Source organism: Uranotaenia lowii, chromosome 2, assembly GCF_029784155.1.
Source record: "Uranotaenia lowii strain MFRU-FL chromosome 2, ASM2978415v1, whole genome shotgun sequence".
In the NCBI taxonomy this organism is placed as follows: Eukaryota; Metazoa; Arthropoda; class Insecta; order Diptera; family Culicidae; genus Uranotaenia; species Uranotaenia lowii.
This window is the reverse complement of record NC_073692.1, coordinates 191644826-191672725: the sequence shown is the minus strand read 5'-3', so window position 1 is coordinate 191672725 and position 27900 is coordinate 191644826. Positions and strand designations below refer to the sequence as shown.

Below are 27900 nucleotides of genomic sequence, written 5' to 3'. Positions count from 1 at the left end.
ACACACACACACACACACACACACACACACACACACACACACACACACACACACACACACACACACACACACACACACACACACACACACATACACACATACACACACACACACACACACACACACACACACACACACACACACACACACACACACACACACATACACACGAAAAGTCGCATTTGGTTTAAAATGTTCAAGTCGGACTATGCTTTTTTGAGCGTTTAGAAAACTGTAGGGAAATTAAGGGTAAAACAACGATTACTCCATTTGATGCGTGCCATGGCTCAAATAGCCTTCATTCGATTTCCCACAAAAAATCACATAAGTAAGGTATTTATTTGATTCAAAACTTTCAAGTCCGAACGAACATGCGTTTTTGAGCTACAGACTCCGTTCGTTTTTGGCAACACGCCCGTAAATTTTATGTTGCCAAAATCGAATGTTGCCAAAATCGAACGGTTTTTTTTGTCACTTTTTTATTTTTGATTTTCATTTCAAATTAGTCAAAATTGATGTAAAACCTTATCTTAGCATAAAATTTTTCAATTTGGCTCGATTATATTAGTTTTAAGCAGTAAAACATGGAAAAATTCATGTTTTTACTATTTAAAACTATTATAATTAAGCCGAGTTGAAAAATTTCATGGTAATATTACGTTTTACATTAATTTTGATTAATTTAAAATGAATATAAAAAATAAAAAAATTATAAAAAAAATCGTCTTTTTTGGATGTTGCCAAAATCGAACGGTTTTTGCTCGGATGTTGCCAAAATCGAATGTTGCCAAAATCGAACGGGGTCTGTATTTGAAAATGTAGGGGAATGGAGAAGAAAATCATCATAAACTCCATTTTACGATGGGTGCGGTGGATCAAATAAATAGCATACATTCGATGCTTCGGGAGAAAAAATCTCAAAAGATAGGTTTAATTTTCTTTAAATTGTTAAAGTCCGAACATGCTTTTTCTGAAATATGTTAAAAATGTAGGGAATGGAGGGTAGAATCAGCCATAACTCCATTTACCGATTCATGCGGCGGCTTTAACAGCCTTCATCTGATTTCTTGGAAACATCACACAAGATTTTCTAGTCCAAACTACCTTTTTTTTAAATAATTAATTGGAAATCATATGGGAGTAGAGGGTAAAATCAGCCGTAACTTAATTTTCCGACGCGTGTAGTAGCTTAATAGATGGTCTACAAAATATTGAGGATGTATGAGATTCGATCCCAAAAGTTTTTCACGCCAATAACGGGAATCGAACTCAGTACGCCTGGCCTACCAGTCCTACGCCAGCCTATCCGCTAGACCACCTCAGCACACCCATTTTTAAGCTGTTCGTACTTAAGCTTAAAAAGTGACCAACAACTTAAACTACCTGATATAAATATAACAATTATTTTTGAGAAGCCATTTTGTCGCTTATTTAAAGAATGTATGTGATTACAAAGGTACCTAGCTTATTAAGTACCTGTTAATTGCTTAAGCTTTTTATTTAGTTCAACAATTCACAGAATGCAAAACACATCTGACCCATTCCAGTTGAGGGGTGCTTGGAATGGGTCATCTATGATTTACCTTTTAAATCCTATCTCTAGGAATCCACCGCTGAGTGGAAGCCTGGAAGCGATGAGTGGCTTCCCAACATTACCGATTCATGACCCCGGGGCGAGAAGAGCGGGCTAGAAATAATTCCCGAGATTAGCCACAACACAGCCAAAAAGCCAAAATTAAATCAGATCAAAACCGCATGCGGATCCGAAGCTTTTGCAACGGCACCGAAACAACGAGAGGATACCCAATTTCCTGGAAATTTAGACCGCCAAACTCTTTTCCTTCCAACCCTCGCCCCCATAAAACAGCCAACAAAAGCTTCCGAGAGAGCAGTAGTATAAACAGTCCTGTGGCACTCCGGTGGAACGTCAAAAAAAACAAGAATCAAGCTGGGGGAGGTTTAACACCTTCATTCACTGAATTCAACCTACAGCAAAAGTAAAAAAAAAGTGGAGCTGCTGAAAATCCTTTTCTTCCGAAAAGTTAATCCTTATTGAGTGTTTCCGCAGCTGCAGTTTCAAGCTCGGAGATATCGCTTTGAAGGTGAAAAAATTAAATTCAATAAAAATCTCTTTGAGGTGAGGGGGCGAAAACAGAAGTTGACACTGCAGATGGCCAGATTGAGCTTTTTATTAGTTTTGACGATACTTTTTCTTTGGTTACACTGAAAATTATTTTTGCTTTCCATGGTTTTTTTTTCATTCTTCACGTTAATCTAGGGTTGCCATCCGTCCCGCAAAAGCGGGAAATGTCCCGCTTTTTGTTGAATGTCCCGCTGTCCCGCTTTTTCTTCAAAATGTCCCGCTTATATTTCTTGGAAAACTTTTACAAATTTCACTAACTTACACTAGCAAAAATCAAACTTTAACCTTAATTTGAATTCATTGGTTCAACACAGAAAAGCTTTAGAAATATTTTTTTTCTTAAAAAAGGGTAGCATTTTTCATATTACATATAAGACAATACTGAATAACTTTAATGTTCTTAGCATTACAGAAAGATACTGACTTATTCTTGAAGAACGTTCAACTAATGCAATCTAAATAACTTTGGTATGAAGAAAATATTGTTTAAATTGTTTCCAAATTATTAAAGATCTTAATTTTTCGCTGAAATCTTAATTAAACTGCCATATATTGTACATCACTTTTTTAAACTCAGTTGTCCAAAGTATACAATGATGGAAGTTTTCTTGAGTTTTCAAATTTTTAAAACAAATTTGAAATATATGTGTTATTACACAATGGTTTATTACACGGTATCAAATCAGCTGTTTACATGTAGGACTTATATTTTATATATATTTTCTCTTAGATATCGAGTTGATTAGCGAGAACCGTGAAAATTCGACGTGTAAATAGAAGTCATGTAAGAAAAAAACTGATCAAAATCAATCCGCACGAAAAAAAAACCTTAGTGTACAATGAACATTTTAAGATGATGTTTGGCTATACTGTTAAGCTGTTTTTATTTTTTTAAGGGAAAAAGAGATATTTTAAAAAGTTTCTCAAATGTCCCGCTTTTTTCTGGAAGTATCTGGCAAGCCTACGTTAATCACATTTTATTGCTGTGGTGATAAGAGGGTTTTGGACAATTTTTTAACGGCTTCAACATTTTATGAAACATTGCCTAAACTTCTCTACAACTTATGGAATCTTGCAAGTAATATTCTAAATCGATTAAAAAAAAATTACAAAACAAAACAATGCATATTTAAAATCAAAATCTTAAAATATTATCGAAATTAAAAATTTTTAATTTCAGTTCTCCATACGTAAAATGTTTGATAATAAGACATGAAAAAAAATATTACAAAATTAAAATACCAGTTTATGCCACATGATTTAGTGTCAGAACGGAAAACATTAACTCAGATTGCATACTTCAACTAAAAAAAAAATTTACATCATCTTAGGAAAATGTCAATCGAAATTTAGAAAAAGACTAGCATATTCTCATGCCGAATTCCATTCAAATTCAAATAAAAACACGCTAAAATATAAAAAGTTTATATTACGAATGTTTATACAAAAAGTAAATATCTGGTTTTGAAAAGCATATGTTTTGACGATTTCCAGTTAATTATAAATAATCATGAATGATCTATTGAAATTTTCGTCTAATTTTAAAATTGAAGTGTTATCTCTTTAGTATAGCCCAAATCCAAAACTGAAGCTCAATTTGATTAAAGAACAGTAAACTTATTACAATTTTAAAAATTATCACCTAACTTGTTTTATTTAAATTTTTAAATTTTTCATCTTCGAACGTTGATGTCATCATTTTTAGTGGTCGAATTCTGACACCAGATTATAATTCATGACGTTTCAACTATGTGCTGGCTGTGGCTTAGTCGATAACGCTTAAGCTGTTTAAAATGTTCAAACAAAGATAAAAGTTGAAATTCACTCAAACAACTGGTATGACCTATTCATTTCAAACTTTTTGTACATAAGTTTAATAAACTTAGCTCAACTTACAAGTTTGGTGTATTTACTAAGTTTTAATTTTCGATGTTTCTTTTCGTTTTTATTTTCCCCATAAAAATTGCTCTGCTTTACAAAACTTTTAAGAATAAATAGTATTTCGAAGGCTTCACTTGAAAGAAAAACTTTTCATATTTACGTGAATCAGCCTGAAATAAGCGATAAATGTAAAATATTAAGTTTGCAGTTTAAATTAGATTTGTTTTCTAGTTTTGTATACTCGATTCAAATTCGAGATTTAAGTTTTAAACCTTGTTGAAGAATCTGGTTCAACAAACCAATAAAAAATCCAGTGCTTGTACTTTATCTTCAGGTAATTATTCACCTGAAGATTAAGTGCAAGTTCTTTTAACAACATCAAATTATCAATTAAAACATACTTCATTATTAAAATACTGTTTTTTTTTTAAATTTCAATCAAGATTTTTCAATTAACGCAATTTTTCAAATGAACCCTGATCTTTTTGATTATTTGCGATTTTTACCTAGTTTATGCTTCAAAACTGTCTTTGAATATAACATTTCTATTTCTTATCTTATTTTGTTTCGATTATAGTCGTTTTAACATCTTTATGTCATCCGCGACTCGGCGCGAGTCGGCGGAGAGTCATTGAAAAATTTATCCGGTACAACTGTGATCGATGCTTTTGGGCTCGAACTCACGGACATCTGCTCATGAAGCAACTGACTTGCCAACTAGCTAATCAACAATCAGAATTATGGCACTGCTATCTTCCGCAACTTGAATCCTTAATAAAATTTACAAATTGATATTTTAAACTTGATTATTAAACTCAAACTGAAACTGAATTTGAAATTTTAATTTGAATTTCGTGTTCTGAATTTTGAACCTGAATTCAAACTTAGAAATTTGAATTTGAACATGATTTCTGAATCTGAATTCTAGACAAGAATTCCTGATAATTTTAAACCAAGAGGAGAAATTTTTATCAGAACCCTTATTAGAAATCTCTCATTGAAATCCTAAATTTTTGGTTTCCGGTATGAATTCTGTCTTCAATAATTTATTCATTATTCAACCCATGAATCTGAATGAATGAAAATTCCGAATGATGAAACTGTTTCTGATTTTCCGATTTTAGTTCACCATTATGAAACTTTCTGAAGTTCATATTCTGCATAAGAATTAAGGGTTAAAATGGTTTGTAATTAAAAATTTGTTCCTTCATACTATCAAAGATTAGTTGTAATCATGAAAAAATAAATTTCATTTTAGTTTGAAATGCAAATTAAGTATTCGAATCAGGATTTTGTCCCAGTACTTGAGTTTATAAAAAAATTAGATGTATTTCGAAAAAAAATTAAATAAGAGAATAAAAATGAAAACTGTTAACAAGTTTTCTCAACAATTGCGAAAAAATGTTGATGAAAAGAAAATTGTCGTAAAGTTTATATTTGGTAGTTAATAATTGTCATTTGAAAAGCTCTTTAAAGAATTTCTTGATATCAATGTCATTTGGTTGTTAAGTGTTGAAAGTGTAGAATAAAATTTTTCAAGTTATTTACATTTTTTTCAGCTAGGCTCAAAACAAAATTTTTATGTTTCTGATTTTGCAACTTAACGTTTTAAAAAGGATATTTTTGAGATACATAAGTGTTAGTCAATTATTGCTTCGAATTTCAAATTGATTAAAGGTGATTAAATTCTTCATAGGAGTATTTTACTACATCGTGATTTGGAAATTTCGTATTATTATTATCAATTTTTGAAAATTCAAATAAAAAATCAACACTCTAAATCTAAATTTAGTTGAAAATATAATTATTAAAACCAGTATCTGAAGTATGAAGCTTCTGGAACTTAATCTCAATTGATTTGCTGTTAAATTTCACTTCTTCATACAAATATTTCAATTTCAATTGTACTGAAACGGATGAAATAGTAACGAAATTGCAACAAAAAAATTATAAATAAACTGAAAAATCGTTTTTTTCTCATGTTGGTACACATAATTATTTTTTAAATGATTTTGAACTTTTATAAAAAAACATGAAATGATTGGTTAATTTTGATAGTTAAAACTATTCTTTGGTGAAGAGTTTTAGTCAATAGTAATTCAAATAGCCAAAATGCAGATTATCAAACTTTAAACTGGATTTTAACTGAAAATTTAAATATTATAGTGTGGATGAACAAGAAGCAGTTTTGGCGATATAATTGGTGTAGATTTTGAAATTTAGCAGTGTTAGTCAAAAATCACTAAAAGAGCTTCCGAATGTTTAGCTTGATGGATTGCCTTGATGCCGCAAAAATAATCGATTGGTAACGAGATAGTTTTTATTCTTAAGAAAAAAAAATAAACATAGGCAAACTGATTTTGGAAGATTTTTGCGTCCTAAACTCGATATTTTGTCAGATTTTGTCTATCAATTCTAAATTTGTGGTGTTTAGTAATTTAAAAATAATCAGTTGTTTAGAGTTAAATCGATCAATGATAACTGATGAAGTAACTACATGAACCAAAAAACATTATTTTGAAACTATTCATTATTCTTTATTCATTCAACGATGCAGATTTTAAGGAAGAATGACACAAAGTGCTTAGTTCCATGAAAAAAAGATAAAGATTTTGTTTAGGTAATATTGTTCTGAAGATACAACGATTTGAAACATAAGTTTAACATTATTTTTCTAAAAATTGAATACATAACATAATAACTATTGGTAAATCACAAAAGGCTGATTTTTTTTCGTTAAGTATTTGATTCTGAATTTTGATATTTGATTTTGATTTAAATTCCTCTCAAAATTCCCGTAATTTTCAAAACAAGGAAACATACTTACTTCTAAAATGTTGTCACCCAGAAGTCATGGTAAATTATTTACATTCTTCAGGAAAATTGTTAATGCCAATTAAGTTAAAACCTTTTTTTAATCTTTTTCATATTTAACAATTTTGCTCAAAAATGCACAAAATTTTTTCGATGAACTTTTACCTAATTATTTTCAAAAGTTATACCGGAAACGAGGGCTGATAGAAAAAATACAAATTTGCATTCAGTTTTTCAAATTCTTTGCACCTCGGAAAACGTGAATTTGGTTTCCTTATGTTATAATTGTGAATCCAGATTTTGAGTTCTGAAGATGAATTCTAATCAGTGTTTAAATCTCTATCGCAAAACACCAAATCCATATTGGTACGGCTTTTTAAATATTTTTATTTCTTTTCAACTACAAAAAAATCATAAGGAACGCAAAAGTTACAAACATACTATCTCTCCATTTGGTTTATTGCTGTTGGAATCTCTTGTGTTTACGCATTACCCTGAATTTAGAAATTTTGAAAAGTTTCTAAAATTTAAATTCTTACTATTAAAATTTGAACTCTTAATATTTCAAATCCTATTTCTGTTTGGCAGTGCTTGCATTTTTTTCATAATATGAATGCTTGATGTGATATATTTCAAACATAATTAAATTAAATTAGATCTAAAATTTAAATTTTTATTTCTAAATTTCATAATAACTATACTGCCGTGATATGACGAAGTGACGCACATCCATTTTTACGATTTTGTTTTTTTGACTATTTTGTGCGTTTTCCTTTCATCTTTTAAATGCTTTCAACAAATCTAGAAAATATCATACACTTTTTAAGAAAATCGAGAAAAACGAATCGTCAAAAGTGCGATTTATACGCCGAAGTGACGCATATTCATGTGTTTTTGAACGTGACACAGAACAATTTCAATAACCCGTATAATTTTCAAGCGACAGATTTGGAAATAAATAATTTCTTTAACATGACATGAGAACATGCTCTGTTTAAAGTAAAATAGAGAAGCGTGAAAGCGAGAATGGTGAAATCAATAGTAGGTATTATTTATTTTTAAAGCTGTCTATTCAAATTTTATAAACGAGAACAGGTCCAGTTTAAAAAATGAGAAGTTTTTTTTAAATTCAAATATTTATTTAGTAAGAAAAACATAATAAAACAATAACCCTGAAAAAAAATTTTTACCGAGCTTTTTCCAAAAATCTTTAATTTGGCATAAGTAGACAAAGTATCTTCCAAATCGTTTTATTTTTCAACCTCTATTCCTCTGTTTTCATTTCTAAAGTAAAGCAAAGATTTAAGGTAAAAGTCCGGGCGCGATACTTTCTTGAGTTGTTTCACTGGGAATAATGAAAATCGCTTCCAATCTCTTTTAAAACAAGATTTATAATGAAACGAAATCGATCCTCTGACGAATTTCACCTTGTTTGTTTCGGCCAGTTTTGGTCGCTGGACACCCTATTTTTATCACCCTATATTTCTTCCTCACTCGAATACAATTAAGGAAGATCCAACGCACTGGCCATTTTAACTGAGGAACGAAATTTGTTCCAGTTGCCCGTAAAGACTGTGGAAAACGTCACTCCAATGAAGAATCGTCGAGTCGAAACAAACGTTTATACGTCGAACTGACGCATATCTATTTGAAGCAATTGTACGAATTTTACGCAAAATGAAGAATTGTGTTTCAAAACGCTGCGTTTGTCGTCTATCTTTGGATAAATTCTACAGATCACATTTTATGAAAAGACCCGGATTAACCTGCACGCTAGAAACTATTAAACCATTTACGATTCAAAAATAACCATTTTTGACCTTTTCCCGGGAAATGTCATTTTATGAGTTCTCCATGAGAAGCCATAAAATGACTTCTAGGGGAGAAGTTCAAATATGGTTATTTTTCAATCGTAAGAGACAGCAACCTAGAGGTAGAAAAATGGTTATTTTTGAATCGTAATTCGGAAAGCAGAATAGCAAATGTGGAAATTTTCAAAATTGTAGATAAAAACTTAGAAAAAAAAACAATGTTTCATTTTTTTAATATTGTATTTCTTGTTTGTTCAACACTCTGGTTTCTCTGGTCCCGATTGGCTTTCCAGTAAAGCAAAACTTTGTTTTCCGGTTCTGCTCTGAACTTTTAGGAATGGCGTTTTTTTTCATTTTTGATTGATTTTACTGGCGGATGTAACCAGCCAATCGAACAGTGTATTCCTCTACCTCCCTCAAATACTTCTTAGCCGAAGCGCCTTGATCTGGGCCGTTCCGGCCAATCCCGAATCGTTCTCATCATCGAAGTTGAAATTTCTTCCAGCGGCCTCAAAGGTTTGCCCCTCTTCCTCATCGCTGTCGTTTTATTTTTAAGATTTTTCCAGCTCCCGGCGAGCAGCCTTTCCGGAAGATTCTTCCTAGGCCGGTTTGGTTTTGTCAAACTGAAAATAACATGTAGTTTCAATGGCAAGTTGGAGGTTTTCAAAATCGAGCGATACTAACCTTACGTTTGGTCGCTGTTCCATCCGGATGAGCGTTTTTTGGATTTTTTCGTAGCTTTTCGGCGTTCCGCCTTAAAAAAGGAGCATCAAACAACTTATCCTTGACGACGAAGGACGAGACGATAAATTCCGAAGAAAATGCGGTTCCTGCAGAGTTTTGATTTTTAAAGTTCAATGTCTTTAAATAGGATGAATGTTAATGAATAAAACTTACCTTATGCGTTAATGGTTGCAGCAGTTAAGTCTTCACGTTGAATCCGGAGACTGTTGAAAAATTGTACTGCAAATTACTAATAAATAAAAAAAAATCGGAAAAATGCAGCAAGAAGAACGACCCCATGATTGCGGAAATGTACAATATTTTTCCGTTTTTTTTTTAATTGAGGTTAAATTTTCATCCTTTTTTTGGTTAATACCCGAAAACTAGAAATATGGTTTAAATGGTACCATAAAATATTGTTGAAAAATAACTATATTGGCAGTTTTACAGGAAACACCAGAAAATGGTTATTTTTCAATAAAAAATGGTTAAATTAAAATGAGCGTGTGGGGGAGGAAGACTGAATAAAAAAATAAAAAAATCTTTCAAACGTCAAATTCCTCTCATCAATCTACCGACCAGTGCGTAGGTTCAAAATTTTACTTTCTTATTGAAAGATTTTCAATTAAACTTTTTTGATGCTGAAAAGCACTTGTTTTGCATTGAACATTTATTTAATAAGGTTTCGTTTCACTCTGGCAATTTTTTGCATGATCAGGCGTATTAAGTCGCTCAAATTTCGTTGAAGTTTTTGAAGCAGATAATTAAAAATTGTTTGATCAATGGTTGTTTTTAAAAATTGCTTTAATAACAGATTTAGATTTTGGGTGATTCCCATGGACCGAAAAGCATGTTTATATACTTCAAAGTTTATATTTACGACAAAGTTGACATACTGGTATTGGATAATCTTTTTCTTTTGAATCTGCAGCAATTAACTCAGAAGACTTAAATGTAACACCTAAACAACTGAGTTACATGACTCGCTACACAAAACTGATCATCTAAAGTTAAAATTTAAACGATTACAAATCTTTTCAACAAATGCTGGTTTTTTGCCGAACAGTAAAAAAACGATACAGAAAACGATACAGCGAATTTCAGTCTTCCTCCCCCAGGGATTAACGAATAAAGAGAAAAAAGAGAAAATCGCTTTTATTCGCTAAAAACAAAAATAGTGTATGTGTCACTTTGGCGTAACATGGCAGTATAGGTTAATTTTGTATTTGAATGATGGAAAATTGAGGGTGAAATAAATTCGTGCAAGAGAATTTTAACTGTGATTCAGAACCTCAATGCTTATTTTGCAATCTAATCATGAATTCCTTGTGAATGCAAGGGAAAATAGTACTGCATTAGATTTTGGAATGAGTTTAGGCTTAGACATCTGATATGACGTTGTAAAGTTTAAAAGCAATGGCCAACTGTTAACAACAGAAAAAATACTGAATTCGAAATGCTTATTTATACTTGAATATTAGATACGTAACAGCTTTAAATTCCCAAAGTAAAGTTTTAATAGAATATTTTGTCCTGATTCTAAATTGATGATTTTCCTTCGACTTTGAAAATACTTTGAAGTACGAAAAAATATCCTAATGAGGAATCTTTCGTTTCCCAAAATGCATTAAAAATGGACTTTATGCAGTATCAACACCTTTTGTATATTACGAATGAATTTGTTTTGTGAAATATTGGTAACTATGTTATTAAGGAAGATTAGAAAGTAAGACTGCCGCAATTAAAGTCATACGTTTCTTGAGTGCCCAGTGAAAAACTGATCACTCCAATGGAGTATTTGACTACAACTTTTTTTGTGTTTTTTTTTCAATCTGAGCGAATAAAAAAGAAACTGCACGGTGAAGGCAATAAATGTATGACGTCACCAAAAAGAATATTTCTAGTATTTCAATATTATATCAATACAAACCCCCAATTGGAGTTTTTCCAATTTGTCATTCCATACAAAATGAAGAATTTTGAAGCTCAGAATTTGAAGCAATACAAAATTTATTACTATTTGCTCATGTAAATTGAGGCATATGAAGGAAATTAGTGACAATTTAATTAACTAGCTCAAATATATAGTACATAAATGGTCAGAATATTCAACAATAAGTCAACACTGAAAGTAACTCAACAAAAGCTATTTCGGTCCAAGAAATTGCTTGAGTTTGGTGGATCAACTTTTTTTCAATCTTGATCCTTTAAGCAATAAATAAACTTTTTTGCTGAATAAACACTTGAAAAGTTTTGAAAATTTAATAGCACATCTACTAGAAAGGGTTTTAAGTTTCTATAGAAATTCGTGCATTTGCGGGAATTTGTAATGGTTGTAACGCTGACCGTGTATGACTGTTAGCATACATTTCAAAAATGGGAGAGGGAAGAGGGACATTTAGGAAACACTTTTGAGATCCACTTTCCGTCTGGGCTCGGTGGTGGCTTCCTGTAGCCCTAGAACGGGTAGCAAAAATCCAATGCCTATTTAACAAATCTCTGTGCCGGAATTGCGCTGAAAAGTGTACTGTATCAAAAAAGATTTGATTGGAAAAGCACTACTGGCATAAAGACTCGAGTTCCTAAGCAAAATTATGCATGACAGCATGACCACTACCTTTAAGGGAAACAAGAAAAACATTTAATGGGATTTTCATCCTATTGGATAATTCATCCCAAAAAAAATTTAGTGGGAATCGAACTCACTGCAACATCTCAGCTTGCCAGTCAGATATCTTAGCCAGTGCACCATCTGAGTCGGTCAGCAAACGAAGAACTTTTATCATAATCTTTCTGCCACTGCAAATAACCAAAAAATGCACTGCATTTGCCGTCTGCTGTTTGGCCGGTGAAAGTATATGTACACATACAACGCTCGGTACATCATTCGATAATTTCCTTGCTGACTGATTGTTTCCACTCTGCTTTGTCTTGTGATAGGATATGGGATATGTTTTATTTTGTTTCTTTCAGACATTTGCAAAGCGATTGCGACAATGCCAGTTATTAGGAAGCTTGTCAGTGCTGGTCCGGCATGGAATCTTATACCGATAATTCCACATCCAAGGAATTTCAATATTGGAGTAGAGTCTGATTTGTGGGTCTAATAAAGTGATGCAGAGGTTAGGATACGACGCCACCGCCAAGGTTGCCAAAAAAAAATTTGTGTTTTGACAAAAAAAATTCTCGAATTCTGTGATGATCGCTGGTGTGACTCAGTAGAACTAATTCCACATTGCCAATGGTTGCTACTCCGTAATTGACCGAGGCCATCAATTTTTTGCAAAGGTTAAAAGAATGATGGGAATAGCAGCTCATTTTCATTGCACAAAACTGATGCTCTCTCTTTGAACATTTCTTTTAACTTTCTGTATATCTGATTCCTGTATAAACTCTCAAATTTGCAGTTCAGTCTAGATTTCCAACTTTTAGTTTTTAATTTTTTTTATCTTAAACCAGGCAGCTTTTATTTCAGTTTCAATTTATACATTAAATCTCGTCAAAACAAAAAAAAATCATTTAAGTTAAGTTTATAAAAAACATAATTTTTAATATTCTGGATGGCCCTAGCCAATAAAATGCAAAGTGGAAACAATTATTTAAGAATGAATTCTTTCACAGTGAATATATTTTTGAAAGGTTTTGTACCAATCGATAATAATTTTAATTAGATTTTTTTTTTTGACAATGGAATACTCAATGCTCTTATTATTTGTTAAAGTTTTTTTAAGCACGATACGACTATTCACGAAAAAAAAAAATCTCTTCTGTAGTTTCGTACCTAATCAATCGTTTACATAAGCTCAGTAGAAGGAAAATGCTTACACAGGGATTTATTTTTATCTATTTTTCAAAAGAGATTTTTCAAGTGAGCGCATTGTAGGACATGTCGAACTACGTAAGCTTTTACTGAATTTGATGAGCTGAATTTTTTCTGAAAATATTTCAAGCTCCGCTGCCGAACGTTGAGGTTACGAGCTCTTTAGCAGACATTTATGAATTGTAATAAATTTTAGCAAATATAAAATATATATCTAAAGTAAATAGTCCACTTAGCTTTGAGTGTTTTAGAAACTGCCATCCTCAAGTCTCTGGCTCGGCTACCATAACTTTTATCTGGACTACTCAGGAGTTTGTCCGGAGGGCATAGCATCATCCTTTTTTACTCAGTGTAAAAACAAATAACACTTTTAGCGGTATTGAATTGGAAACTACTTACAGTTTTAATAGAAAAAAAATCAATTTACATTACCTTGTTTTCATATGTTCATGAATTAGAGTCAGAAAAAGGAAGCCGAGAATGACATAAAAAAAATTTAATTTTGGAGATCTGTACAAAATTAAGAAAATCCGTGAATTTTGTGAAATTTTAAAAAATTCTGTGAGGTTAATTTTACTCATAGTTCTGTGATAATACAGATTTTTCTGTGATTTCGGCAACCTTGGCCACCACGTGATCATGTGATCAACGCTGCAGTATCTCTTGCGTCGAAGATCTCACGGGTAAACCTAGTTCGTAGTAGGAAACATAACCGTCGTGGAATATCTGAGTTGTGCTGTTTACAAGGGGATAAAATGTGACCTTTTTTCAATAGGCTTCGTTGTTAAACGAGTGTTTATTATTGGAGTGGAGTAGCTTGTTATTCGAGTCAGAAAAGTATAACGTATTTCTCGGGACCCAACAAAAGGTAGCGTAAAAGGAGTACCGTGAGTAAGCTTGTAGGGGTTTGGAGTTGTGAGTACAGGCTACTCAAACGACATACGGCTCAGAGGAACAAACTCGGGAAACGTGATCACTCATCGTACCTTGAGATACAACTTGCCAAACGCATTAAGAACCTGTATGATCATCTTATGAAATCTCCAGCCAGCGTCTTCACTCGGTCCCAGTTAAGACTCTCGTCGACAGTTCGTATTTCGGCGGCTAGGCTTCGCAGCCACGAGTTTCTGGGTCTGCCGCTTCTTTGATGTCCTTCTGGATTCCATTCAAGTGCCACTCTGCAAATCTCGTTCTCATATCTTCGCAGCGTGTACCCAATCCATCTCCACTTAAGTTCCCGAATCTCGATTTCAAGCGCCCTTTGATTGACGATGTAGTTCCTCATTTGAGATCCAGTTGCCAGGCCACCGAGCGCGGATGATGTTCCGCAGGCAGCGATTCACAAATACTTGCAGTTTTCGCGTGGTCACCGCATATGTGCACCAAGTTTCACACCCGTACAACAATATAGATTTGACGTTTGAGTTAAAGATTCAAATTTTCGTTCGTAGAGATATCTGACATGAGCGCCAGATGTTTCGGAGACTCGCAAATGCAAATCGGGCTTTTCTGATCCGGTCTGTTGTGTTGTGAGCCTACTTGGATGAATGATTGAACTGAATCAAAGCATTAAAAGGAATCTTTCGATTGCTTTGATTCAGTTCTGATCCGGGTTTCGATGTCTTTCCTGGTACCACCATCAGGCGTTATCTGGCTACCAAGATACTGGAAGCACTCCACTTTTTCAACTTGTTGCTCAACTACCATGAAACTGGAGGGATTTGCTGTGTTGATCCCTATCGACATGGTCTTTCCGACAATGACTTTGAGACCTGCTGCCTTGGAGCTTTCGGTGAGGTCGTCGAGTTTACTCTGCATATCCGGTTGTGTTTGGGCGGTCCACTGTTGAAAGATTCCAATCGCTTTCACCATTCATAATTTATAATCATAAGTACAACTTTTTCCTTGATCAATTTTTTTTATACTCAACATGATGTTATTGTATTTAGCCTTTTGTGTTTACCCAGTTGACGATTGTCTAATATGATCCTGCAATTATTTGAACATTATCCTTTTTGAGTAAGCAGAATTGAATATGAATATAAATCTGAACCACTTCGCTAATTTAAACCATCACCAACCCCCCTTTGTGGTGGTATTAAAAGGAAATTTCTATTCTCCCAAAGCGAAAACGAAGAAAGTGAAACCCCGAGGCAAGACTGAACCAACACATGCTTTCTGAAGCATCCCAAAGGAAAAGCAGACATTAGAACCCGGGGACAGGCCAAGGCAAAACGAAGGGAAAAGCAGCTCGTGTATGCGAAAACCTCCAAGCTCCAAGCAAGGCTGCGAGCCAGGAAGTATGGAGGGATGCTTCTAACTAATCAAGTTATATTGAAACCGTAATTCTTGTACATTGTGCTTGTTGTGTAACGTTTGCGGTTCGTTTCGGTTTCTGCCGGAGCTCTTGGTCTTGGTGGGGGTGTTCTGGTTCCCTTTGAAGAGAATCATCCTATCCTGTACCTTAGCCACTGGGTACATGTCCTAACAAGGGGGGACTTCGTCATCCTGAAAATGAAATGTGTGTGCTTGGTGTGGATCTCTGGTCTGGTGCACATGGACCCAAAAGTGACACATTTCCACGCTAAAAACCAAGCGAAGACATGTGTCATTTTTTCGCCCACGCACTCCGGACAGCGGATTCCTCGAGCTGCTGCTACCTTCTTATTAGCAAACAAACCATAGTCACGTGTTTGCTGTTTGTGACGGACGGACTGACTCATGACTGGCTGGGCTGAATAGAAGTGGGTGTGTTTCGGTTCGTCTGTTCTGTGCACGCTATGTTGCATCCCTGGACATGTAATTCGATATCGGATAAGCCCTGGCATGTTCCTGGGCCGGCAGACGCCAACAGGTCGCCCATACACACACACAACCGGGTCTCGGGAAGCTGTTTGCTGGGCTAAATCATGTAGGAAGACTCTTTTACTGTGTTTGCAACAGTGAAAACGCTCACTGTAGAAGATAGTAAGTTGCTATCGAAATACCGGTATCTAAACTTTTCTTATACCGTGGTTAAATTAAAGGGAATCTTTCGATTGCTTTGGTTCAAAAGAATTATTATATCTTATTATATTATATATATTAAATATCAATGATATCTTTTGGGTTCCAATGAAGAGTGGGTAATATGAGCTCTGCGTGTAATTTTTCAATATTGAGTTGAAACAAGAAATAAATTTTATAAGTGCGGTACAACTTTGCTTCCTGTTTCCAAAAATGTGTTTGACATTCCAGATAGCACAATCTGTTCACAAAAGGAACTTAACCCTTACGAAAATATCACCATTTGATAAAAAAATCACTTCAAACAAGAGCAATCCCCAAAATGGCACCCGGAATCAAGCCTTTTTTTGAGTATTTCGCGAGAAACCAGGCAATCCAACGGTTTTACTCATCAATCGAAAACGAAAAGGTTACGAGGAAAAAGCAGGAACATATACCGTAGGTAATACCTAATCTATTTCGAATTCTACAAAAGGAGTTGCTGAACTACAAACGAGACAAAGAAAGCAAGAAAATGGTGCTTCAATCAATTTCACGATCGTTTGCCCATTGAATTTGGCGGCGGCACCTTTAAGGATTTAGGGCGGTCCGTTTTTTTTTTGCTCAACTCGCTTGTTTGTTTTCCGTGATTCGGTTAAGCCTAGTGAAATTTTCTTTGAATTAAGGAAAACAACAGTTGCAAAAAGAAAAAGGTTCGGAAGAAGAGAACCGCCACCCATTGGGGTACAGTTTGAACCCTTTTTTCGCTGCCGGCTACCGGTCATGAATTTTCCATCCGAGTAAATAGACGGGCATGTTAGGATGATCAAAATAAACAAGAAATTTGAGAATCGAGAAGATGAAGGTCGAAGAAAATATACGGATAAGATATATCCAACACTTGCATCCAATGTATCCTCCGATGAGGGCTGTTGTGAGCTTTTTCCAGAGGCAGGGTAGCAGTCGGTTGAAAAAGGATGTTTAATCAATTTCTATTTAACTCAAAACAAAGCCCAAGATTGGTGCATGAAATAACGTGCACAAACTCACATTACGTTATATTTTTTTAAACATGAAATGACTTCTGTATATATAGAAACTTCTCGAGTGCAAAATATAAATCAAAGAATAGAATCATAAAGCTTCCTTGTTTGAAAAAAACTTTATTAAGATCTATGTAAATGACGACCTCTCCCAACCCTTCTTATTATTTTGAAATGTATGATAAAAAATAATCATAATTTTTGTTACGTTTTGTAAGCGGCCGTTTGTTGGGAAGTTCAAAATGACGTTTTATATGAAAGTTCAAAACGGCTACCAAAAACATGCCTGTGGACATGGTTTGGCGTTATTTCTTCGTTTTCTTATGAATTCAACTTCAATTCGGACCATGTGAATCTTCAAGAATCCAACTTAAAATCCAGTTCAGCAAATACCTACCACGCCGTGTGGATCAAAAACAATTAATTTTGATAGTGTTTCCAATAACTTGTGTTATTCAACTGGTGACGTATTTTTTCTATGACATTAAAATTCAATAGCAAATCCAGCCAATATCCGGGCAAATTTGATAAAAATCCAGGAACTATTCAACAAAAATTAAGAAGAAATCAATTTAATCATTATTTTCACTATCATTATTATATTAAGCTGAGAAAATTTAATTATTCATAGAAAAACATTTAAAATTATAATAATGCAATTTGAATTTCTCGTTTGATTTTGCCCAAAACATAAATGTGAATGATTCCGGGTCAACTTGATTTTTTCCAATGAAATTCGGGCAACCGACCGGAACTTTCCCTATTTCATTTTATTTAATATCCGGGCAAGTTCTTTTAAAACCGGGCAATATGACAATTTAATTTGGCTTATTTTTATTTGAACATACTGTATGGTTTTCAAGAAAGCCTTTAAGGCCGGAAACATTTTGAAATCCTTTTAAGTTGAAGCATCACAAAAGGGTGGATAATAAAAAAAAAAAAAATTTCAATACATTAGAAAATAACTTTCAAACTTGCATGCATTATACATACTTGTATATAAAAAATTATCAAAATTTTTAATAAAATACCTTGAACTTTATTTATTTCTCCCTTCGGGATTTTAGGTAAAATCAAAAGAGGGATAGCAAAAAAAGAATTTTATATTTGATCCGGCCTTATTTCTAAAAAAAAATATGTTCAAATCAAATATGCTGCATTAATCGATCTCTTGATCAAATTCAAAGATTTTACTTATCAACGAGAAAAGCTTCAATTTTCAAAAGTAAAAGAAATTGATTAAAATTAAAAGTTTCAGATTTTAGTTTGAAAGTTGGATCTTGAAAAACTTAAATATTCTGAATGTGAAATGATTCGCCAAATACATATGGAATCCTTGCAATATGTTAAAGATAAGATACATGTTTCTTTATCATTATCATCAAATTTTTTTTTATTAAAAAATTATTCCTATGGATGGTTTTTTAACAAAAACCAAAATTTTTCATATTTAAGACAAAACTTGTAAAATAAACACTTGCACTACTATATGATTTTCAATTTCATCTTGATTATACAACGAACCACCTTTGGCTAAAAATTTAAAATTTTGAAATTGTACTAATTATAATTATCAGAATCTTATGTCCTCGATCTCTTGCAATTTTATTTCCTTGACAAAAAAGTCATCATGATAAATTGATTATTTTGATCTGGGAACTCATTTCAATCGAATCTGAATTAGAAGTTTAAATTACAATTCTGAATCTGAATTTTGAACTTAAATTCCAAATCTGAATTTTGGAATATCAATACGTTCAAAGCCTTAATTATTTATTCATAGTTTAAATTCTAATGTTTCTGGTTTCAATCTAAGTGCTTTACTTATATTATGTTTTTCTAATGCGACATTCAAATTTACATATAATTATGTAAATTTCAAATGATGTTATATCGCCATTTCGAAGTTTTGTTAAGTTTGAAGTATGCATAAGAATAAAGTTCAAGAACTTCGAATCTGAATACTCAGGATGATTTCTAAAATTTTGAATGAAGAGTTTAAAACCCCACTTACATTTCCTGAAACTTCATGAAGGCGAGGGGGTGTTTTTTAACCCCCAAAACCCCGATCGTTCTTACGGCCATGCTATTTATTTAAAAATTTTATTCAAAATTTTTGTTGAAAACGCTGGTTTCAGTGGTGGAATAGAGTTATCTTTATTCATGTTTCGTTTGTGAGGTCAGTAGAATACAACTATATTAATTAGCGATAGCTAATTGTCACTTTCCACTTCTTATATTCCCTAACCGGGAAAGTACTCATTTCTTAATGAGTACTTTGATATTCTTACCCAGAATATCTGGCAACACTGTTGTGTCACCACAAACCCAATACGAGTATTCCCGCCTAACAGTGTGATGATGTAAACATTTGTACCGTGTTTACCAACATCACCTGTCATCAGCAATCATCGATCTATTGTTCTCGATTGCGAATTGGAAACAGCAAGAGGAACCAAAACATATATTGTTTTGGTTCTGCTGCAATCGGCAGCAATGTGGTTTGGTGTCGTCGCGGTGAAACCATAACGTTCCGCTAATGGATCGGCCCGATCCGGAAGAGCGGTTCTGCTGCAGGTTCCGAAACCGTAAGTATCAACAATTTTGAACCGATGCTTTCAAAATTTATATGACCCATATAGTCATCTTCCAAGACGGTACCGTACAAGAAAAGGAAAAGTCAAAAGGGACAAAAATTGAGCGAACGGTTGTGTTTTGAGTTACACACAAATTATTCAGAATTTTTCCTTTTTTTCGAGATTATGCATTCAAATATAATAAACATGAATGAATATGGCCTTGAAGGGTGTTCGTATCAAAAAGTGGTCAAACTAATTTGTGTGTAAATCGATTATTTGTTCGTTCAAAAAATTGTGTTTTTTTATTTGATGCCTGCCATCAGTTTTTTTAACCTCCCTAAACACCAAAATGCATAGTGTTGAAATATCGAAAAATTGTGCAGAAAAAAAAATTGCAAAATCAAAGTTATTTATTTTTAGCTTAGCTTAGTTGACTACTCATATCTACCTTGAACCATTGAGCTTGAAGTGCTTAGATATGATCATTCATTTAAACTTTAGAAAACATATTTGATCAGACTTTGTTCAACTTGCACACTTCAAATTCCATGATCGCTGGCGTGGCTAAGTAGAACGAGTTCCACATCGCCAATGGTTGCTACTCCGTGATTGATCGAGTCCATCAGCTTTGTGCAAGGGCCAAAAGAATGGTGCTTGGGACTAGCAGCTCATTCACAATGCGCAAATTTCATGCTCTCCCTTTAACAGTGATCAATAACGGCGCCGGCCACGTCCTAGTAGTCAATGAGGAATGAAGGAAGGATTGTTAGTTGGATACTTTTCAGGATGAATTAACAACATTTTGTTCCTTTATATTCCAAAAATAAATTTTGAAAAATTCAGTAACAAAGGTAAGCCAATATCACCAATTATAGACACTGTCTATACGTCTGCGAAACTATATTTAAATATCCAAGGAAAGGGTTTTGTTAATAGGGGAAAGGATAGATCAGGATCCATTTTGGTGAATGCACCATTCGAGTTTTCCTACACCTCCTATGCTCCTACACTTTTCTTAAGGAAGTTCCTACTTCTATCTTTGAGGCGGGGATAAGAAGTTTAATAGTAAGGTAAATATGTGTTAAAATTTTCTTCAAACTAACTTAATTTCCTAATTCTTATTCCTGAAACACTAATGTATTTTCGAAAACGACCTTTCAGAGTAAACAAACTTCTATCAAACTTCAAAGAATATTTATAAGGAGATAATTAATATATTAAATTTTTGTTCCTTTTGATTTGAATAAGATCGTTTTTGGAAACTCATAAGTGCAACTAAATTCTTTGCCTTATATTAATTTCGCAATTGAAGATAACAAATCTACCAACAAAGTTGGTTATTTTTTTTACTAATTGGTGTATTTTTGGTTAAAACTTTTGCTATGCTACATTCTTTTACACAGATTTCGGAGCAATCGAATTATATTTCGTTTTATTTTATATTGTGTTCAAGTTTAATTAAAATCGCATTAAAATCGTTTCCTAGAATTTATCTTTTTTTGATAAAATAAATCTAATGTGTGTTCATATTTACTAAATTGATTGTTGGGATTACTTGGATCTTGCAAAGTGGTTTTATTTATCGATCTTTCTTAAGACCTTATATCGATATTCAGGCCTTATCTTGAACCTGATATATGATTATATTGTACCTTTATCAATTTCTCATAAAATAAGTAAATCATAATCTTTGACCGAAAACCTTTCTAAGGTGAAAGAATAAAAAAAAAACACGTCCATTTGCACCGACCCTTACGATAGAGGGTTTAGAGGGGGATTTATAAGTGCATAACTAACATAAATCTAATGAAAAATCAATAAAATAATTCAAAAACTACTTAACTTCGATCCCATATGCTGCGAAAACATTCGGACACCCGAGAAATCGGTTGAAACCCTCAAAAACAATTTTTCTGCGTTTATTTTTATACATCTTGAGAACACTTGTAAGCGATTAACTGTTGCCCTATAATCTTGAAGTTAGCTTTTCCGGAAAGCTATTCCGGCCCAATTTCATTCCAATCCAATCCGGTAAATTTAGATGTACAATTCAATTAACTTATTGTTGAAACGTAATTTTTTGAAATTTTTCTCTGTTTTGAATTTTGCTGATGAGAAAAACACGTCCGTCATCACCGCTACAGTCGTTAACCTCTAGATTCTTCAAACTGCCAATTTCAAGGCAAGCTCACTTTCCTACACAATCTTTTCCTGGCACCACTTCGGATGTGTTTACAATGATTGTTATTTTATTTGACGAACTCGTTGCAGAACTCGAGTTTACGTTGAACTCTTAAAATCAACACGCATCTCAGCAACCAAGGAATGGATTTTCACGAGTTCGTCTCGAGCGGACTTCTTGCTTCTTTTCCTTAGAACAAATGAAACCCCAAATACACCACGGCAACGGTCGCCTTTCCCAAATCCTAGTTTTAACTGACACTTTTCAAAACACTCTCTAATCAAATTTTATAACCAACTTTGATGAACCTTCCCGCGTCTAATCAATTTCTTATCACCGTTCTGATATCTCTTAATAACCATCAATTAACTTCTGCGACACACCTCTAGACTAAAAACACAACCGTTTGCGAGCAAGGACCAATCGGACACATTTTCCTAAATTCTGCTTTTACCGCATTAAATCCGTTTTTTTCGACCGATTTAATGTCTGTTCTCATTTAAACAACTTTACTGGACACTCCTCCTCACATTAAGCGCGTTTCCTCAAGAACCTGAATTTTACCAAGCAACAAAAATTAACTCATCACGCACTTACGCAGCCACCCGGTTGGCAACTGTTTTTATTAAATTGTACTTATTTCGCCGGGGGTTCATGGATCATTCGTTAGACACTCATACATTTCATTCCAGCCATCACTTTAAAACACTTTTTTACATATTCTATTCTATTTTACGATATAATATTTCATTTTTTTTGAAATTTTTCGAGGACGGACAGAGAAACACGTGCGATTGACAAAAGGCATCGCCTACTCCTCTTCAAAATCAAAATTATTTATTTTTTAGAAAAAAGTCGTTTTTTAAAAATGGCAGTTATTTCTTCAGGTTTGTAAAGTTTTTTATTCTCATTCAACCACAAGGATCTTCCTACACATAAGACTCCATGTTCGAAAAAAATAATCATTGTAAATTCGTTTCAACATTGATGGAGCATAACTATTATAAAATTCAGAATAATGGCTTTGAACCTGTTTAATTGTGTTATTTGAATGAAAATGATATTAAATATTATACTGATTCAATAAAATTGCAATACTCATTTAAACAAAATCATGTATTAAAGGGTTAAGCAGAACCTTGAGAAGACACAAAAACCTGTTAGCAGTGAGAAGCAGATGATTCTGCTTAACTATGGCCCAATAATTTTCGATTGGACGAATTTTTGGTGTGTTGGGAGGGTTCTTATCATCGAGCACAACCTGAATGTTGTTAGTGACACATCACTTAACGGCCTTTTACCATAATGGAAGGAGCCAAATCCGGCCTAAACAGCACAGACAAGTCATGTTTCTTCGAGAAATCCAGGAAAACAATCTTTCACGTAAATATTATGGTTGACGATCCCGGTTGCAACGAAAAAGTTTCTTTTCAAGCAATAAGTACAAATACGCCCACTAATCAGACTCTACTCCAATAATGACTCAACTCCTTGAAGGTGAAATTATCGGTATATGGTTTTATGCCGGACCGGCATTAACAAACAACCAGCAAAGATGATCTGTGCGTGTGTATGTAAACCAGTCAGCATAAGAAAACAGTTTCTAGTTCCCTTTACCACCCCATTACCCTTCCATTCTCATCCTTGTCCCATTAAAGACAAAGCAGGGAGAAAAAATACGCCGGCTAAAGGCAGACGGCCAATGCAGAGCATTTTTTTGTGGTAACTGGTTTTGGCAGAATGGCTATTACAATAAACTTTCGTTTGCTAACCGACTCAGATGGTGCACAGGGTAAGATATCGGACTTGTAAATCGAGATAAGATGTTGCAGTGAGTTCGATTCTTATATATTTATTTGTGGGATGAACTATCTAATTGGATGAAAATCCCATAACATGTTTTACTTGTTTCACTTGAATGTAGTGGTCATGCATCATTTTGCCTGGGAGTACACTTTTCAGCACATTTTCGGCACAAAGATTTGACAATCAAGCACTGGTTTTTGCAACCACTTCTGTGGGTGTAGCTTGCCAAACGAGATATTTAGAACTTTGATAGTTTAAAATGCTTGAAAATATCTGCCAGCTTTCCTCTTCCGGTTGCTTTATAATGCTTTGGTCCAGGAAGCTGTCTGAAGTCTGCCTCGGCGTAGGATTCGTCGTCCATTCACGGAGGAAAAAGTATAGTATTTCCAACAATAATCCACTTATATCCATCTTTATTGATCATTGATTCTCGACCAACTATAAATATCAAACATTCAACCATAAATACAAAAGAATATATGATGCATTTTCAATCGCATGCTAATAAAATAATATATTCAACTTCAAAGGTCGGATTGATTTTATACTTTCTACTATAAATATAGCATACTCAAATATTTTTGTACAAATGGAACCCGGCATTCAACCATAAACATAATATATTATACTATACTATTCTGATTATGTTTTCTCTCAGATTCATAAATATGATAGATTCGACTTTATTTTTCTGATTGGTTTTTTTTTTCATTCAACTATAAATATGATAGATTCAACTTTTTTCCTCTGATTAATCACGATGCATTCAACAATAAATATGATACATTCAACTATATTTTAAATGATTAAATTTTATTTTATAATTGATTCAACTATTTTTTTTATCATTGATTCATCTATATTCTATGATTTATTCCACAGTACAAAACAATTATTTTAAATAATTCTTTTAGAATATGATTAATAACTAGGTGGTTTTCGGATTATTTTAAAGGATCTTAAATGCAAAAAAAAATTCAGATAGAATAAGATCTTTTGAGAGGAATTGTCCATGATTTTGTTTTTCCAAAATTTTAAAATATTTCTTATTATCTAAAATACCTGTTATGTTATCGGATCGGAGATCGGAGGAGATTTTGCCTGAACACTTTTATTTCTTTCTTTTGGAGTTGTCGAAAACGACTGGTTAAAACCAAGTATGGTCCAACTCGCCAACACTTTTATTTGATACCTTATTTAATATTATTATCATCATGGTTGGTTCCTCTTTGGGTTTTTGTGTCGAGAGTTGGCCACTCGGCATTTTAAATACCTTGCGCTAAATCCTTTTCTTCCGCTCCTTCGGTATATCGGGCTATTTCCTCGGTTCTTTTTCTATATGGTTCGTCTCTTCTCGGATTGTGTTCCACCGGAAGAATGGAGGAAAATGGTGAAAGGCAGCTTTCTTTTGTTTTAAATTTTTTCATCGGGGGAACAATGACCAGCAGCTCTGATTGAAATTCACACGCAAAACACTTTCACGGACATTCGGCAAGCAAGGATTTGAAACTGATAAGGGTTTTTTTTGCAAGGACGAGGCTTATTGCCTTGCGGGTGGCCACGGCTCTGACGGATAACTACTCGAGAAAAAAACGTCGACGAACAAAAAAAAACAATGCTTAAACTGCTCTACAGCACACTGCCGAAAACGGCGGCTAGAAAAATTGTGGATGTGTATGTGTGAGACTTAGCAAGTATAAAAAAAACAGTGGTGTTAATGCAATCAAACATAACGATTGTTGATGAAAGAAATACACTGATGACTTAAATTGCTTAAATTAAATCACTCATAAAATTGTAGTTGAAATTTATATATATATAGATGAATGCAAAAATTTAATCAAATAACTGAAATTGAATCTATCATATTTATGGATGAATAAATTATATTTTTATAGTTGATTGCATAGAGTAAATCAGCAGTTTATAGTTGAATCTGTTATATTTATAGTTGAGAACCAAAATTCAATCATACAATTGAAGTTGAATCTAACATATCCACAGTTGAATGAATTATACCATTACAGTTAAATCTATTATAATCATAGCTGATTACGTAAGGTTAATCAGCAATTTGTAGTTGAATCTATTATATTTATAGTTGAATGTCTATAATCAAAAATACAATTGTAGTAAGATCTATCATATTTACAGTTGAATCAATAATACCAGTTATAGTTGAATCTATTATGATCATAATTGATGGCGTCAGGTCAATCAGCAGTTTGTAGTTGGATTTATTGATGCGAAAAAATCAACTACACTTCGATGATTAGAATAACAAGCAGAAATAATTAGAAAAACTGTATTAACACGTAAATCTAAGAATACCGGTGAAACTTAGGATTAAAATTCTCAGTGCAACTTTCAGATAAGATCATGAACTTTAAAGGATTCAAAGTAAAGGGTTCAAAGTAGGTAGAATAACCCTAGGTCGTGGACAAATTTATTTTCTGGGTTTAATCTTAACGTGACGCGACTTGTCAAATTTCATCTCGTAGAGTTGGCTCTAGTAACTCCTCGAGGTAAGACATGTTAGTTTGGTTAAGTTGCGATCGTTCTACGGGGCTCTTCTAAGGTATTCGTGGTATTTCGAATGTATTCGAACCACTCACATCCTAATTGGTGGTCGATATTGAATATGTTTCATTCCTTGAATCAAATCTTTTGAAATATAAACTTACATCAATAAATAAATAAAAAATAACTTTAATTTTTCATTCAATTAGCTTACTAAAATTTTCATAAATGCGTACATTGAACTATAAAGCTTTCCGATCCTCAATAACATCTGTCTTCTAATTTTAGGATGCGAGAGTACGTGGAAGAGAACGAAAAGAATGACCCACTGATCCACGCCCCCGACAAGAAAAACAACCCCTGGGCAGAGAAGGGCAAATGCGTCATCATGTAAATACATCACATATTCTACTTCTACTAGTTTTCAACATTCATACCTGAATACAAATCAACTTAAGCATAGACAACAACAACAACAACTATCTGCAACTTTTGAATGATCGTAATTTTAAATCTTTTCTCAAACCAAAGACCAATCAAAAACGAAGATGAGCAAATTAGTTTGAAAAAAATTTAGAGAAAAAAAATCCTGGACAAAAATGGAAATCCACAATCAAAAATTCAAAACAATCGAAAACATTCCACTCAGCAATTGCAAACGTTTTTGAAAGATTCCCTAAATTGCCCTCCTTTTTGATTGCTTCACTTTTACTAGAGTATCACACGGTTTCTTAGAGTATAATCACATTGTACCACACAACCTTTTCGATACTAACACTGTAATATTTTACAATTACTCTTTATCTTCTTAGAACAAACAAACAATAGTATCAATATTCAACATAAATAGAATATCTTTTTTATCGTTGTACTTTCGTTGAGTTTGAGTTTTGATGGTTGTTTTTCTATACTCGCAAATGTTATGATTTTTGGTTTATTTTTTAAATATTTATCTGATAGCTGATTTCGATTTCCTGCCATAAGTGTTGTTGTTTGAAAAAGCCATCTCGATTCAAGTGCTAAGGAAAAATAGTAGCATAAATGCCATACAAATTGTCGAATTGAAATCTCAAGCTGATTATCGATAAGTGTCATTTGATTTCGGCTTCAAACGCGATATTAATTTATTCATACACATTAGAAACAAAAAAAAACAAACAAAACATAACATCGGTGGTTCAGAGAAAAGATGTTCAAAACAAACGAAATCAAGAAATAAAATAAACAAAAAAAAGCTATTCAAACTAAGACACATTATACTTTAAAAAAAAACACTTCGTGTAACAAGCGAATTCAAAATTGCTTCAACAAAAAACGGATTAAAGCGAAAATGAAAATCAAATTGCAATCTCATGCATGGATAAATCCTGTACAAAGCTTTGTTTCATTTATCTTGTGTTGTTTTTTCTCGTTTTTGTTTCCAATATATTTCTGTAACATACTGAATACCCTTTTGCGTGCGAAGTTTGTTCCATCCCTTTTTCCTCTGCTGCTGTGCTATGGGGCATTCGTAAATGGTTTGTGTGTGTTTTTGTGTGAGTGTGTTGGTGGAATGTTGCTTGACTATTTGTTCTTCCAATCTAGGACTGTACT

The 27900-nt window shown here is 33.3% G+C and overlaps 1 protein-coding gene across 1 annotated transcript in view; it reads left to right on the top strand.

The window, feature by feature from the left end:
* LOC129750139 (guanine nucleotide-binding protein subunit gamma-e) overlaps positions 1-27683 on the top strand; it is a 112075-nt gene extending 84392 nt beyond the window's left edge. The window contains exon 3 of the mRNA XM_055745383.1: positions 26596-27683. Within this exon, the coding sequence (XP_055601358.1) occupies positions 26596-26701 (106 nt within the window). The 3' untranslated portion in view covers positions 26702-27683. The remainder of the gene's footprint in view (positions 1-26595) is intronic.
* The last annotated feature ends 217 nt before the right edge of the window (positions 27684-27900 follow it).